Source organism: Rhinoderma darwinii, chromosome 2, assembly GCF_050947455.1.
Source record: "Rhinoderma darwinii isolate aRhiDar2 chromosome 2, aRhiDar2.hap1, whole genome shotgun sequence".
NCBI lineage: Eukaryota > Metazoa > Chordata > Amphibia > Anura > Rhinodermatidae > Rhinoderma > Rhinoderma darwinii.
Genome location: NC_134688.1, coordinates 397,680,730 through 397,696,096, shown reverse-complemented (window position 1 = coordinate 397,696,096; position 15,367 = coordinate 397,680,730). Strand labels below are relative to the sequence as shown.

General features: G+C 41.7%; 1 protein-coding gene across 3 annotated transcripts in view; it reads left to right on the top strand.

Annotated features, from left to right (window-relative positions):
* PHKA2 (phosphorylase kinase regulatory subunit alpha 2) overlaps window positions 1-14,752 on the top strand; it is a 93,554-nt gene extending 78,802 nt beyond the window's left edge. For 2 of the 3 annotated variants that reach the window (XM_075854024.1, XM_075854023.1), the window contains exons 26-33: window positions 882-1,011; window positions 1,532-1,633; window positions 2,838-2,956; window positions 3,996-4,025; window positions 9,975-10,148; window positions 10,503-10,556; window positions 11,295-11,495; window positions 13,640-14,752. In XM_075854024.1, coding sequence (XP_075710139.1) covers window positions 882-1,011; window positions 1,532-1,633; window positions 2,838-2,956; window positions 3,996-4,025; window positions 9,975-10,148; window positions 10,503-10,556; window positions 11,295-11,495; window positions 13,640-13,813 — 984 coding nt within the window. In that variant the 3' untranslated portion in view covers window positions 13,814-14,752. The remainder of the gene's footprint in view (window positions 1-881; window positions 1,012-1,531; window positions 1,634-2,837; window positions 2,957-3,995; window positions 4,026-9,974; window positions 10,149-10,502; window positions 10,557-11,294; window positions 11,496-13,639) is intronic. The other variant, XM_075854025.1, reaches the window with a different exon arrangement.
* The last annotated feature ends 615 nt before the right edge of the window (window positions 14,753-15,367 follow it).

Genomic DNA, 15,367 nt, shown 5'->3' with positions numbered 1-15,367 from the left:
AGCGCAGGTCTGGCGGCGGCTCCCTGTACCCCCATTCCCCCTCTCCATACACTGGTGGAACCGGCAGCAGAAGAGCGCAGGGAAGAGAATGTGATGCGTTCTGCTGCTGTCCGGTCTATAGTGTGTGACAGGCACTTCTCTAGATGAAGCCAAGGTCTGGCGGCGGCTCCCTTTACCCCCATTACCCCCTCTATACACCGGTGGAACCGGCAGCAGCAGAGCGCAGGGAAGAGCATGTGATGCGTTCTGCTGCTGTCCGGTCTATAGTGTGTGACAGGCGCTTCACTAGAAGAAGAAGCGCAGGTCTCGCAGCGGCTAGCTGTACCCTCATTCCCCCTCTCTATACACTGCTGGAACCGGCAACAGCAGAGCGCAGGGAAAAGAATGTGATGCGTTCTGCTGCTATCTGGTCTATAGTGTGTGGCAGGCACTTCTCTAGAAGAAGCGCAGGTCTGGCAGCGGCTCCCTGTACCCTCTTCCCCCTCTCCATACACTGGTGGAACCGGCAGCAGCAGAGTTCAGGGAAGAGAATGTAATGCGTTCTGCTGCTATCTGGTCTATAGTGTGTGGCAGGCACTTCTCTAGAAGAAGCGCAGGTCTGGCGGCGGCTCCCTGTACCCTCTTCCCCCTCTCCATAAACTGCTGGAACCGGCAGCAGCAGAGCGCAGGGAAGAGAATGTGATGCGTTCTGCTGCTGTCCGGTCTATAGTGTGTGACAGGCGCTTCACTAGAAGAAGAAGCGCAGGTCTCGCAGTGGCTCCTTTGTACCCTCGCTAGGCCTGCGCTATATTATATGAATAAACTTGTGTGATTTAAATATTGTAAAAATCAATAATACACAAAAATAATGTAACATAATTACCTACATTTGTCTTTCTTAGGAGATAATGTTGTATCTTGCAATGTATGTCAGATCTCAGCCCAGTCTCTTTGGAGAGATGCTCAGACTCCGTATTGGTCTCATCATCCAGGTAATGGCCACCGAGCTCGCCCGCAGCTTAAACTGCTCAGGTTAGTTAAAGCTTTTTATTAAAAGACCTATCATTCTTCTTATCTTGGCAGAATGTATACAGTGTATATATAATGGCTTCTGTAGATACATGTAGTATAGATACTACACACAGTTCACAGTTGTCCATTCACACCGCTAGAAAATCCACAATGACCTTCGTGTTAGTTGTCTGAAAAATATGCCACATCCAGTGTCCTCTACCAATCCCCCAAGCCCAGCCAGACTTTTCATATCTATATTAAATGAATGCTATGTTACCGATCTGTTGTCTGCATTGTAAAGCAGTAACTTGTCCCATTTTATTTTACAAACCGTTAAATTATCATTGTAATTTTTGTGCAAAATAATCACTCTATTGTCATGAAATGATGAGACGTTCTTAATAATACTGAAGTTAAATTGCTTTACCCTTTCCCATTTTATCACACCCTGGATTCATACCCTAAATTTGCAGTTCTTTATGGTATAATCTCCACACTTCAGATCCTATGAAGTAGCTTTTTGAACTTTTATTTTCAGGTGAAGAAGCCTCTGAAAGTTTGATGAGTCTTAGCCCTTTTGATATGAAAAATCTTCTCCATCATATTCTGAGTGGGAAAGAGTTTGGTGTGGAACGAAGTAGTAAGTGAATATTGAATACATGTTATAAAGAAGATTTACAGTAAATCACCATATATATATATATATACTGTGTGTATATATATATATATATATATATATATATATTAAGACCGTGTTCACCATAGCACACTGCGCTTTCCCTGTATGTTTGACATATTCGTCATATATATCCATTATACAGGGGAGACCAAAAGAGTGTTCTTTAGGCTTCCGTCGTACAGTATATGTTGGGTATACCGTTTTTTTGCTGGCTAGAATAGCGTGATAGAGTATTTTATCCAGAGGGATCCAGTAAAAAAATGCTTCACAGTGACATTCATTACCCATAGGCTAATATGGTATACATTTAACGGCTTTGGGTGATGGATGCCACTGTTAGGCATCCGTCGGAGCCTCCATTTGGGTGTTTTTTGCGTCGTATATGTTAAATGTAGACTACTAAACGCACTGTGAAAAGAGCCTCATTTGTAAAGTTACCATGACAGCAATGCCAAACTCATTTTCAAACAGATACCAGAAAATCCTGATAGACCCCAGAATACAGCCAGAATACACTGTGCCATTGGAGTATAAGAATACATCCTAACTTTAATGGCAACAATTTATAACATTCTATCATTAGAGATTGGGATTTTCCATTGACATTCCAGTTTTACTAATATGACAAAGTGCTGAGAATAATATTAAGAATTCTTCTATATGTGTCCTGAGAGATCAGCCATTTCCTCCTCCTCACAATCCTATGTCTGGCTGTAAGACAACTGGCTGCAGCACGACACATCTTCCACTGCTCTATCTGCAATAGGAGACATGGGAGGGAGGCACATAACTAAAATGGAGACCTTAGTTCTCATGCATTATAGCTATGTTATATTCGAATACTATATTAGAAATGGTAACAACCCTTTCAAGAAATATTTTTCTCTAAATAATGTAACAAATTAAAATCTATCGGTTCAGCTATGGTACCGTGAGGAAGCCATTTGTATCCCACGAAAGAAAAGAAAAAAAATATTTCAGGTTACTAAAAAAATAAAGGTGGGCTGCAAGTTCCCCTGGAAATATTAACTGTTTAGAAGCGGATTTCAGAAGCCAGACCCACAGCAATCAGCGGACCACCGGGCCGGTTTTATTTATAAAAGGGGTTGTCGTAGTGGGATGTGAAGTTAATCCAGAAATTCAGATTTCTTTCTCGTTTGTTAAGTGCGACCAGTGGAATCATGTGCGACCAGTCCAGCTATCTCCATTCATGAGATGGGGCACACAGGAGCCACTAAGACTGAACGGAGCGGTATTAATCGGCTACGAAGTGAAATGAAACTGGTGAGTTTAGTATTGTCTCGCCTCCAATCAGTTTGACTATAATTAAAAATGACATATTACATCTTCTTGTAAAGTTATGTCCAGTATTTGAGTATGAACGTATGTACCAGACATTCCCTGCTATTTTACTCCTTATAGATTTTTATTTTACTCTATTTCGCCGCGTTTTTTGCATGCGCAAAACGCACACGCTCATGTGAATCCGGCCTTAAAATGTATAACAAAATATGGCAAATGTGTTCCTTTACTTTATGGCAGCTCTTGCAAGGTACTGATACTCCTTAAAAGAGATTCAGCTCATAGGGAGTCTTAACCCCTTTTTTTGTCCAGCAGCGTTATAGTACGTCATGCTGAGTAGGTCATGTCTGCAAACTGGCCTACTATTAAGACGCAGTAATGGTGCGGCCGTCGACGGTAAAAAAAAAAAAAGTCATGGCTCTCAGAAGGTGAACACTGTAAATAAATTTTCACCTCTTCCATGTTTTGGACCCACTGCTGGTTTTGGCTTATAAATACTGAAGCAGAATACTGACCAAAATACTGCCGTGTGAATAAGACCTAAGAGGGTCCTGACCAGTGCCTAGGGGAGCTCCGCAGCCCTTAATACTGTGTGCAATCTGCTCCTTCATGAGACATGAGAACTAGCAGCCCAGTATGAATCTTTCCATTATATTTCCCCTGTGTATAGGATCCACTCCAGGTTTTCGCATACCAATTCCAAATACTAACCAAATCTGCAATGTGTGAATGAGGCCTAATGCTTACTAGAAGATTATCTGTGCAACAGGATAGTCTCCATCTATACTTGCCATGTGTATGTGCAGGCAGAGTCATGTTTTGTTGATACACTTGAAAAAAATGTATGTGTGTATATATCAGTAATAATTCTAAATGTGTAACATCAATGCATTAAATGTTTTTTTTTAATACAGAATAAGGTATCGCCTCGCGTAATTATTTTTACTGTTACAAGTCATATCTGTATATATCCAATATTTTGTTTTATCAAAATCACATTGTCATTTATTTCCGGTTTCAGATGGATAGGAGATTTAGTGCCGATGATCAGGTGAATTATCATGTGGATGTCATCTAACTAACATTACTTTATTCTAAAATTGACTAATCCTAATCTACAATTGACTAATCCTAATCTACAATTGACTAATCCTAATCCTGAAATCTATTTACAGTTCTGGATCTGCTGAATTTTATAAATACTGTCGCTTTTTATCTTTATTGATAATTATTAACTACAGTAAAATTCCTTTAATCAATCGATAGGACCCGATAGGTACTGGATTATCAAATATTCTGGATTATGACAGTTGGAGAGAAGCATATAATAATCAAGTTTTTAAGAAGAAAGGCCAAATTACAATTTTAACATGAGAATCTCCTTGTTGGTTTTCTTTGCTTCATCTTCAGTTTCTGTTCTGGAAACAACTATCTGGATTATCAAATGCGGGATTAAAGGAATTTTATTGTATTTTGTAATTGAGTGTTTTTAGATTTACCAGGCCGGTTCACATCAGCATTGGCTTTCTGTTCCGGGGTTCCATCTGAGGTTTCTGTCGGGTGAACCCCGCAACGAAAAGTCAAACTGAAACCAAAGCTTCAGTTTCCGACGGAATCAATAGCGCAGTCGACTGTGCTATTGATTCCGTCATTAAAACGAAAACCTGACGTAATGGTGACGAACGGAAACCATTAACAATGTTTCCGTCACCATTGATATCAATGGTGACGGGAAACGGAAGCTTTGGTTTCAGTTTGACTTTCTGTTGCGGAGTTCACCCTGGAACGGAAAGCCAACGCTGATGTGAACAGGCCCTAACAAACATGGATTGTAAAAAAGCTAATATTTACATTTTTGAGTGCTTATTTATCAAACATTGTATTATTATATTAATAATACTAAATATGGCTAAATGCATGGGATATTAGAATTATTTTTTTTTTTTTATCCTGGATGTGCCCTAAATCATAATTTTTTTTTTCTAAATTCTATTCAATTGTTATTGAGTTTTCTTGGTATCTTACTTAGGTAACAGAACCTCTAATAACAACCATTTCAATGCTCATAGTCACTCAGTCTACAGCTTCTACTTTGTTATACAGATCTTGTATTGTAATACATTCTATAACAATGCAGATTCATAGAAAGTTGGTTGATAGCCCCTATGTCCACATGAATTTGGTAAAAATAGGGCTATGTGCCTCGGAGCCTCCATCAGCAGTTCCATCAATAGTGCAGCATGTAGCTCTATTCTTGCAGTCAAAACGACAGACACCAAGATGGAATTGGTATTGAGATCTGTTATACGACGGGCCCGGCACTGTGTTGTCACTTCTGGGGGAAAACGGAAGACATAACCCTGATGTGAATAGAGTCTGACTCAGGAGAGTGCAGTCAATGCGCAAAGGGGAAAAGAGAGGACTAGGGCATTCTCTAAAGGGACTTGTTTTTTCAACTTTAGTTGTCTGCAGAATTATCTGAGGTTTCACTATATAGTTCTTCTTTATATTTACTGTCGTTCCGGATTACCGCTTTAAGAGTAATTTTAAGTCACCTAAATAGGTAACGTGTAGGGAAATTAAACTAGGTGGCGTTACTTATATTATTGTTCACCTTTAGACATCTACCAGGTCTCAATAATGTGATAGGAGATGTCATGTGACTTTCACTGATCGCTAGAACGAAAAGGGGCCTTAGTTTTCCGTCTTGGCGATATTTGGATTTCCAAGTCTGTTGTTGGAATTATTACAGTCCAACTGAAGTAAAAAGGAAATTTACATTACATGTTATGCAACAATTTCTGAATATGAAAACACAGGGTCATATCGCTTAGAGGAGTGCCTTGGCCCCTTGGTTTTAGCGATGGGATCACAGGGCACAGACAATGACATCTTTAGACATGTCTCAATAGTGAACATTCACTTTAATAAACCAGGGGATTTGACGCTAGAGGGCAACTCATTGACATATTTCCAGGGTTTTTGTTTTTTACAAGTATTCTAAGGGTATGTTTTAGGACTTGTTACATGCATATGAAGGATTTCTGTACTTTTGTGCAGCGAGTATACTTCAAAGAAGTGGTTATTCAAAAATAAGAAATAAAATTGTCTTGAACCAAAAAAATAAGCATTGCCTCTTTTAGGCCTTATTCAGACGAACGTTGTATACGTCCGTGTGCTGTCCGTTAAAAAACACGGACAGCACACGGACCTATGCAATTCAATGGGGCTATTCAGACGTCTGTGAGTTTTCACGCAGCGTTTTTCCATTGCGTGAAACACTGCATGTCCGTTTTTGCGGACCACTTCGCCCATTGAAGTCTATGGGTGCGTGAAAATCACGGACAGCACACTGACGTCATCCATGTGCTGTCCGTGTTTCACGCAACAGTTGCTAAAGAAATGTTGAGGAAAAAAAATGTACACCAACACTGACATTAAAAACTGATGGCACACGGAACTGAAATGCATTAAATACGGTCCGTTTTTTGTGGACGCAAAACGGACATGCTCATCTGAATAAGGCCTTACTATTACATTCTTCTTTTTATCTGCTTATTGATAACCCAGTATGTAGCATATTCCGTAGTGTGTCTATATTAGTCCATAATAAAAGAATGACAGCCAGGATTGTATTAGATACTCGACCTACCCTGCTTTTTGTCTAGCTCCGTCATACAGATACAGTTTACGCAATTTATCTTTGTAGTCCCAGCGGCCCCATGCTGGCATTTCACTTCACACACTGTTCATCGGGCTGATCGCTTCACGCTAGGACGTACAGTCCTGTAAATTGCACTTTTAACTTCTGCAGAATCGAGTTTTTCAATCTTGTCAGGGTTGCCGATTCTCTGCGGATGTCCTTTTATGCAGTTCTCTTCGTGTAATGCTCTTACAATGACTCTTATGTCTGAGGACCGTCCTCATATGTGGAGTGAAGAAAAAGAACAATTATGAGCAATCTACAAGGCAGAGCCCTAGAATAACTGGACGCACGGTGCTTTTATATATTTTTTCTGGTGTAGCCATTTTTTATTTTCCTTGAGTAAAAACATCCAAATGGAATTCAAATAAATCGCTGTTCCTTAGCACTGATAAATGGATGATATTTTCTTGTCTTGTGCTGCCCAGTATGTGATCAGATATATTACAAACTGACTTTTATTTATCCGCATTGAATGGGTAAATGTTGACCAAAAGTGAATCTGTAATTCTATAAGGGTGCAGTCACACACGGCAGATTTTGTTCAATTCATCTGAATAAAACTTGCTGAAATCCTCGTGCTTGCTGCAGAAACCACCACATTTAGATGAATGGAACTGATTTTCAGTCGTTTAGAGAGCTGCGGACTAAGGCATTATTCAGACGAACGGGAATCACGTCCGTGCAACGCGCGTGATTTGCACGCGCGTTGCACGGACCTATATTAGTCTATGGGGCCGTACAGACATGTGCGTGATTTTTACTCAGCGTGAGTCCGCTGAAAAAAAGTCACGACATGTCCGTTCTTTCGCCGTTTTTCACGCATCACGCACCCATTGAAGTCAATGGGTGCGTGAAAACCACGCATGCCGCACGGAAGCACTTCCGTGCGAACTGCGTGATTCGCGCAAGAGCTGTCAAAAGGATGAATGTAAACAGAAAAGCAACACGTGCTTTTCTGTTTACAAAGATCCAAACGGAGTGCCTTTGAGATGAGCGAACCCGGACAACCGAACTGAACTTCACCGGGTTCGGCCGAACTTGTTGACCGAACCCGGCAAAAAAATTTCCGGTACGCGATGTCAAGAGATAGTCACTGTCCAGGGTGCTGAAAGAGTTAAACTGTTTCAGCACCCTGGACAGTGACTTCCGATCACAATATACATGAACCTGTAAAAAAAAAAGAAGTTCTGACTTACCGATAACTCCCTGCTTCTTCCTCCAGTCTGACCTCCCGGGATGATGATTCAGTCCAAGTGACAGCTCCAGCCAATCACAGGCCAAGCACAGGCTGCAGCGGTCACATGGACTGCCGCGTCATCCAGGGAGGTGGGGCCGGATGTCAAGACAGGGACGCGTCACCAAGGCAACGGCCGGGAGGGAAGTTCTCGGTAAGTACGAACGGCTTTTTTTTTTTAACAGGTTGCTCGATATTGTGATCGGAATTCACTGTCGAGGGTGCTGAAAGAGTTACTGCCGATCAGTTAACTCTTTCAGCACCCTGGACAGTGACTATTTACGTCGACTAGCCTCATCTCTATGATGGCTGCGCGAAAATCACGCAGCCGCGCATCATACACGGATGACACACAGAGCTGTCAAGTGGTTTTTGCGCGCGCAAAACGCTGCGTTTTTGCGTCCGCAAAAACGCCACGCTCGTGTGAATCCAGCCTAAAAGGACTAAGAATCCATCTGGAGAATTCAGGCTGTCGTTCTCATTGATCTACATTCTACCTATGAAGCACAAAATATAGGCTTTTATAAATTAAGCGGTATTGGAACACCTTAAAAGGGTTGTCCAGGATTAGAAAAACATGGCTGCTTTCTTCCCAAAACAGCGCCAAACCTGTCCAGGGGTTGTGTCTGATATTGCAGTTCAGCTCCATTGAAGTAAATGGGGCTGAATTTTAATACCACACACAGCCTGTGGAAAGGTGTGGCGCTGTTTTGGGAAGAAAACAGTCATGTTTATCTAATCCTGGATTACCCCTTTAAGTGAATGGAAAGGGAAATTGAAAATCTATTCTGCATATGCTTAACATATACATTTCACCAAGAGTACAGATTGTGCAGTATGAAGGTAATGGTTCGGGAGGCTAAAGAAATGAAGTGAAGGAGTACAGACCTCCTGACCTCGGTGTAAGGCATGAAACAAGTTTTGTAGAGCCCTGCTGTAAAGCATGATGATCCTAAAATTTGAGGCTAAGATTTTTAGCAACGTACTGTTCCTAAATTCTTCAGGTTTTTCTCGGTACCAAAATTCTGGTTTTATAGGCTGCTTCTAGATCAGTGTAGGTATTTTACGATGGCTTGTCTGTCTGGGCATGGAGGTTGTTCAGTCACCTTTGCAGATTCCAGACTTTCATTAATGCATTATATTATCATTTTATTATGCAATTAATCTTTAAAAAGTTGTGAAAATTTAATATATGTCACGATCTGTGGGTATGTGGACCCACTGGGCCGTACCGCCGTAGCGGGATAGCAGCTGGCCAAACAGAGTACCAAGTCAATGTCTATAGTTCGGGTAAGGGTACCTGTGGTAGGTCAGACAGTAGCGATGGTTAGGCTTGGATGGGACTTTGGCAGCAGACACCAGGCGTGGTGTAACACAGCAGGTGTGATCGGTGACACAACACGACTCCAACTCTCTAAGGCACAGGAACAAGGTAGCACAGGATACAGGTTGCAGGTACGGGAACACTGGAAACTGGAAAACACTAAGGGACCATTTGCAAAGACTAACACGGGTAAACGCAACAACGCTCAGGCAATGAAGGAAGGGGCAGGGCCCTTCTTATAGTCCAGGGTGAGTATGGGCTAATTACTGATCTTCATGTGCACGAACTGGCCCTTTAAGGCCGGGCACGAGCGTGCGTGCGCACCCTATGGGAGACAGCAGAATGAAGCGGAAGTGAGCGCTGGCGTCTCCTGAGGAGGAGATGCGGGCCAGCGCTCACAGATCCATGGCTGCGTCCGTCGGGGGGTGAGTAATCCCGACGGTCCGTGGCCACGGGCGTTACAATATACCTGACAAATTCTGAATTTTAAAGCCTCCTAAAGATTGTACAATTCCAGTTCCCTTCCAGGGAAAATGTCCAGTGCTTCCGCCTATTAAACTTTAAATGTGGATAACCAATCGCATCATGAAGTAATTGTCACGTGACTTTAATTTTTCCCCCCACTTCTGGGCTTGCTGCAAATAATCTGTACTTATTGAAATACAAGTCCTGGGTCAGTATGCTAACCAAGAGGAAGGAGATATATCATAAATCATCTTTTTACGTGTTATTACAGAGATGCAGTACTCCTTCCTCTCCAACGGAAACTTTGTCTCCAACTGTATCTAGTGCACCCCAACTTATTTGGGATGATCACCAAGGCCAGTGGCTCAGAAGAAGGAGGTTAGATGGAGCCATCAACAGGGTGCCTGTGGGGTTTTATCAGAAAGTGTGGAATCTTCTCCAGAAAGTGAGTCAATAATTAGTCAATAATAATCAATTAAATAATGTCTGTTTTCACACAACTGGTTCGATTGCTTAGAAATATGATATAAATACCTTTACTGTGATTTTGGTCTCTGTGTTATAGTGGTAACTGCTTAGAATAAATGACTAATGCCCCAGGAGTCACCTACTCCAGCATTGTGTCTGATGACATTGGTGTATCAAGCACCTTAAAGTTTTGTTTTTTTCATGAAAATAATATGGAAGAGTCAGTGCGCTAGATGTTGATCAGAACTCATTCTCTGGTACATGTAATTTTCACCCAAATGCTTTAGCAAGGCACTCATTTTATCAACATTTTTTTTTATTTTTTATTCAGTGCCATGGTTTGTCTATTGATGGATATGTTCTTCCCTCTTCAAGCACAAGAGAGGTAATGTTAAATATTTATTGTCTATGAAGTATATTGTATGATACAGCAAAAATGTAGTACAAATAAGGCTGTGTTCACATCTGTGTTGTGCTATTCCGTTCTTCGTCAGAGGAACAGAACACGGGAATAACAGAAGCAATGGACACCGCCGACGGCCGATGGAACTCATTGATTTCAATGGGTTCCGTCGGCTTTCCGTCAGGGTGTCCGTGATTTTACCGGACACAATAACGCAGCATGCTGCTCTATTGTGTCCGGTTTTCCCTTCCGGGTCTGCAACGGAGACCCCTAACGGAGCCTCCAATGCAGATGTGAATGAAGCCTTAAATGTATAACATTTGTTAATTTGTGGTTGTTGAGACCCCCACTAAAGTCCCACGTAGGCTTTTTTAGAAAGTGTGTAGGATTGTATTGCATTTCTGACCTATCAGTAGGTTTGGAGTGTTGCTGTTTGTGGGGAAAAAAAGCCAAAGTGTCATTGAGTTTTACGAAGCATTGCAACCCCGTGTCATGGTAGGCAATGTGGCAGTGCCAGAGGTCAGAATCCCATGATCAGACCTTGACGCCGTATAGATTCATTATGCCCTCAGTGTTTATGGTGAAAAAAAAACAATAAAACATTCCTGCCGGTATAGAAAAGCATTTGCTGCCTGCTCTGCAGTTTGCTTAAATGTTGCACTTTATTTTTAGTCTTTGCAAATACCTTATAATACATTAAAAGTCTTTGATTTCTGTCAGATGACTGCTTGTGAAATCAAATTTGCTGTACACGTCGAGTCTGTCCTCAACCATGTTCCTCAACCCGAGTACAGACAGCTACTAGTGGAAGCAGTACATGTACTTACATTGGTATCAGATATGGATGTTGATAGCATCGGCGGCATCATCCTCGTGGATCGTATTGTGCACATGGCCAGTGATCTATTTCTACAGGACCAGGTATGAGTTGGTTTCTAGAAGTAACACTTTTTTGGATAAAACTCTTTGGACTGTTCTATTTTTGGTTTATCAACATGAGAGGAGTAGATATCTGTAATGTATGAAGTAATTGAGTATGTGTACAAGATACCAGGTAGCATTTTACTTGGCTTTCCGCTATATCTTTCACTTTAAAATTCTACTATGAGCATGAACCATCCATTTTTCATCATAGAAATCGAAAACGTGTGTGAGTCTGCTCCCTACTGCCCCACTGACCAAAAATAATGCAGGAGAAAGAAAAATAGTTGTGTGTAGCTGAGGTTTAGGAATAAACATCTTCAGAAAGAGTCCATCTCCCAATTTCCGGGTATTTTCCTCTACTTTTTAGTAGTTACAGCAGCCTTCAATGCGCTTTTCTTGGGAATGTTTTTGAAAGGCCGCATCTAAATGATGTCATTCTTCTGCTACAGATAGGAGATTCTGCTTTATCAGCCATCATGCCCGTCAAAGTATCAATATCCTGGGCAATTGCACTCATCAAAAACAGCCCCCAGTGGCATTGCATCTGACAATTCACAGACCATTTACAACACAATGGTGCACGCTGTATGATAAATCTGGCGCATATTGCTCGACATGTTAATGACTGACTTTCCTCTTTCTATTGCACTTCTTAGCTGGCATACTTTACATCAAAAATGTGCGTTAAAAAATGCCACATGCCATTATTAAATCTGGTATGTTTTATATTTTCCAAACTTTTTTTTAAACTGTTGAGGATGGTGCAAAAAAATCTAAAACACATAATAAATTTGGCGCATTTGGTGATATTGTGCCAGAATTCTGCCTTCGAAAATGTTTCAGTAAGTGGGGATTCACACGAACGTGTATTCGGTCCGTGCGGGCCGCGTGGTTTTCACGCGCCACGCACAGACCAATACAAGTCTATGGGGCAGTACAGACAGTCCATGCTTTTTGCGCAGCGTTTGTCAGCTGCGCAAAAAACGCGACATGTTCAATATCTCCACGTATTTCGCGCATCACGCACCCATTGAAGTCAATGGGTGCGTGAAAACCACGCAGGTCGCATGGAAGCACTTCCGTGCGAACCGACTGAAATAGCGCACCAGCTGTCAAAAGGATGAATGTAAACAGAAAAGCACCACGTGCTTTTCTGTTTCCAAACATCCAAACGGAGTGTCTTTTTAGATGAGCGAACCCGGACAACCGAACCGAACTTCACCGGGTTCGGCCGAACTCGTTTTAGCCGAACCCGGTAAAAAAATTTCCGTTACGCGACGTCAGGAGATAGTCACTGTCCAGGGTGCTGAAAGAGTTAAACGGTTTCAGCACCATGGACAGTGACTTCCGATCCCAATATACATGAACCTGTAAAAAAAAAACGAAGTTCTGACTTACCGATAACTCCTGGCTTCTTCCTCCAGTCTGACCTCCCGGGATGACAATTCAGTCCAAATGACAGCTCCAGCCAATGACAGGCCAAGCACAGGCTGCAGCGGTCACATGGACTGCCGAGTCATCCAGGGAGGTGGGGCCCGATGTCAAGAGAGGCGCGTCACCAAGGACGCGTCACCAAGGCAACGGCCGGGAGGGAAGTTCTCGGTAAGTACGAACTTTTTCTTTTTTTTTTAACAGGTTGCTGTATATTGTGTTCGGCATTCACTGTCGAGGGTGCTGAAAGAGTTACTGCCGATCAGTTAGCTCTTTCAGCACCTTGGACAGTGACGGGCGTCGACTAGCCTCATCTCTATGATGGCGGCTGCGCGAAAATCACGCAGCCGCGCATCATACACGGATGACACACGCAGCTGTCAAATGGTTTTTGCGCTCGCAAAACGCTGAGTTGTTTGCGCGCGCAAAAACGCAACGTTCGTCTGAATCTGCCCTAAAGCGGAGATGTATTTTCACATTTTTTGGATTGTTTTTGTTATGAGGATTATTTCTAGGATGTTTTTATGTCTTTAGTAGGGCAATTGGATTGAAGGTTTAGGCGCTGGTTTGAATACATTCTCAGTCCTGCAGAATATGTCTACATGAAGACTAGATAATATACTAGAATATATACTGATATTATATGGGCTGCTCAGAAAATCTTTGAATTCATATGTGAAATCCGAACTTGTATCTCTTTTGTTTAACAGAAAGCCCTGGGAGCCGGAGATTTTTACCTTGACCAGGATCCAGCAACTGGGATCTGTAACTACTTCTATGATAGCGCTCCAAGCGGGGCCTTTGGCACAATGACTTACCTGACCAAAGCTGTAGCCACTTACTTGCAGGACTTCTTACCAAGTTCCAGTTGTATGATGCAGTGAAATGACGAGGGAAATATAAATTCTTGAACCAAATCGATGTGCTTTAGTCGTGCAACTGCTTTGTTGTTGACAAACGGTTAACATTGCAAGAAACTGTTACTGCAAAATAACTGGCAAGTTATTCCTGTTGGAATTTTTTTATTTATAGTTTGAACTGAAAAGTAAATTCTAAGCCCAGTGTTAGGCCATAGGAAAACAGAATTTTACCACAAAAATATAAGCATATTTATTTTAATATATCCACCACATTATAATCAAAGTTTTTATTGTTGGGCTGGTTAACAATATAATAAAAGAAAAGAAAAATGTAGAGCCAAAGGATTCCTATAAGTATCCAAAAAACAATTAAAGTGGGTCCAACACTCAAAAATCAACAGCCAATATACAGATGTGAAATCGTTCCATATAGGAGTTCAGTAGTTAACAGACTTTTCGTAACTTGTAATCCGATGGAGACAGAACGTTGCAATTGAGGATCTCTGCTATCGATTAAGCAGATGTCAAACCAAACACAGGGTCTGTGTCCTTCTGAATCACTATAAGGGTATGTTCACACGCGTAGAAAAAAACGTCTGAAAATACGGAGCTGTTTTCAAGGGAAAATAGCTCCTGATTTTCAGACGTTTTTTAAGCCACTCGCGTTTTTCATGCCCATTTTTGGATCTGTTTTCAATAGAGTCAATGAAAAACGGCTCCAAAAACGTCCCAAGAAGATGCTTCAGATTTTTCGGGCGTTTACGGCCAGTAAAACGTCCGAAAATAGGCCGTGTGAACATACCCTGAGGGTATGTTCACACGGCCAAATTTCAGACGTATACGAGGCGTATTATGCCTCGTTTTACGTCTGAAAATACGGCTCCAATACGTCGGCAAACATCTGCCCATTCATTTGAATGGGTTTGCCGACGTACTGTGCAGACGACCTGTTATTTACGCGTCGTCGTTTGACAGCTGTCAAACGACGACTCGTAAAAATACAGCCTCGTCAAAAGAAGTGCAGGACACTTCTTTCAGACGTTTTTGGAGCTGTTTTCTCATAGACTCCAATGCAAACAGCTCCAAAAACGGACGTAAAAAACGCCGCGAAAACGGCGCGAAAAACGCCGCGAAAAATGCGAGTTGGTAAAAAAACGTCTGAAAAGCAGGGTCTGTTTTCCCTTGAAAACAGCTCTGGATTTTCAGACGTTTTGGTTGACTACGTGTGAACATACCCTAACAGTGAAAACAGGTTCCTTTAAGTCCGTTTACAGTTACGGAAATTGGCAGATTTTGATGTAATAAAACCTCATATATGAGAGATTTTGCCGTCTTTTACAACGGTAAATGTTTTTGAAAAGCAAATCACATTTTGGAAATGAATTTTTCCCTAGCCAGCCTTGACCAGTCTTTCTATAACCTTACAGAGGTACAGCTTACTGTTAAAATGAAGAACTATCCTCCACGAAATGATAGGAGGCCATGGATAGTAAAGCTCGGCTCTTCCATTCTTTTAAGACTATTTTTGCTTTCCTTTGTTAACACAAGTTGCAGCAACACGTCTATTAATGCATAAAG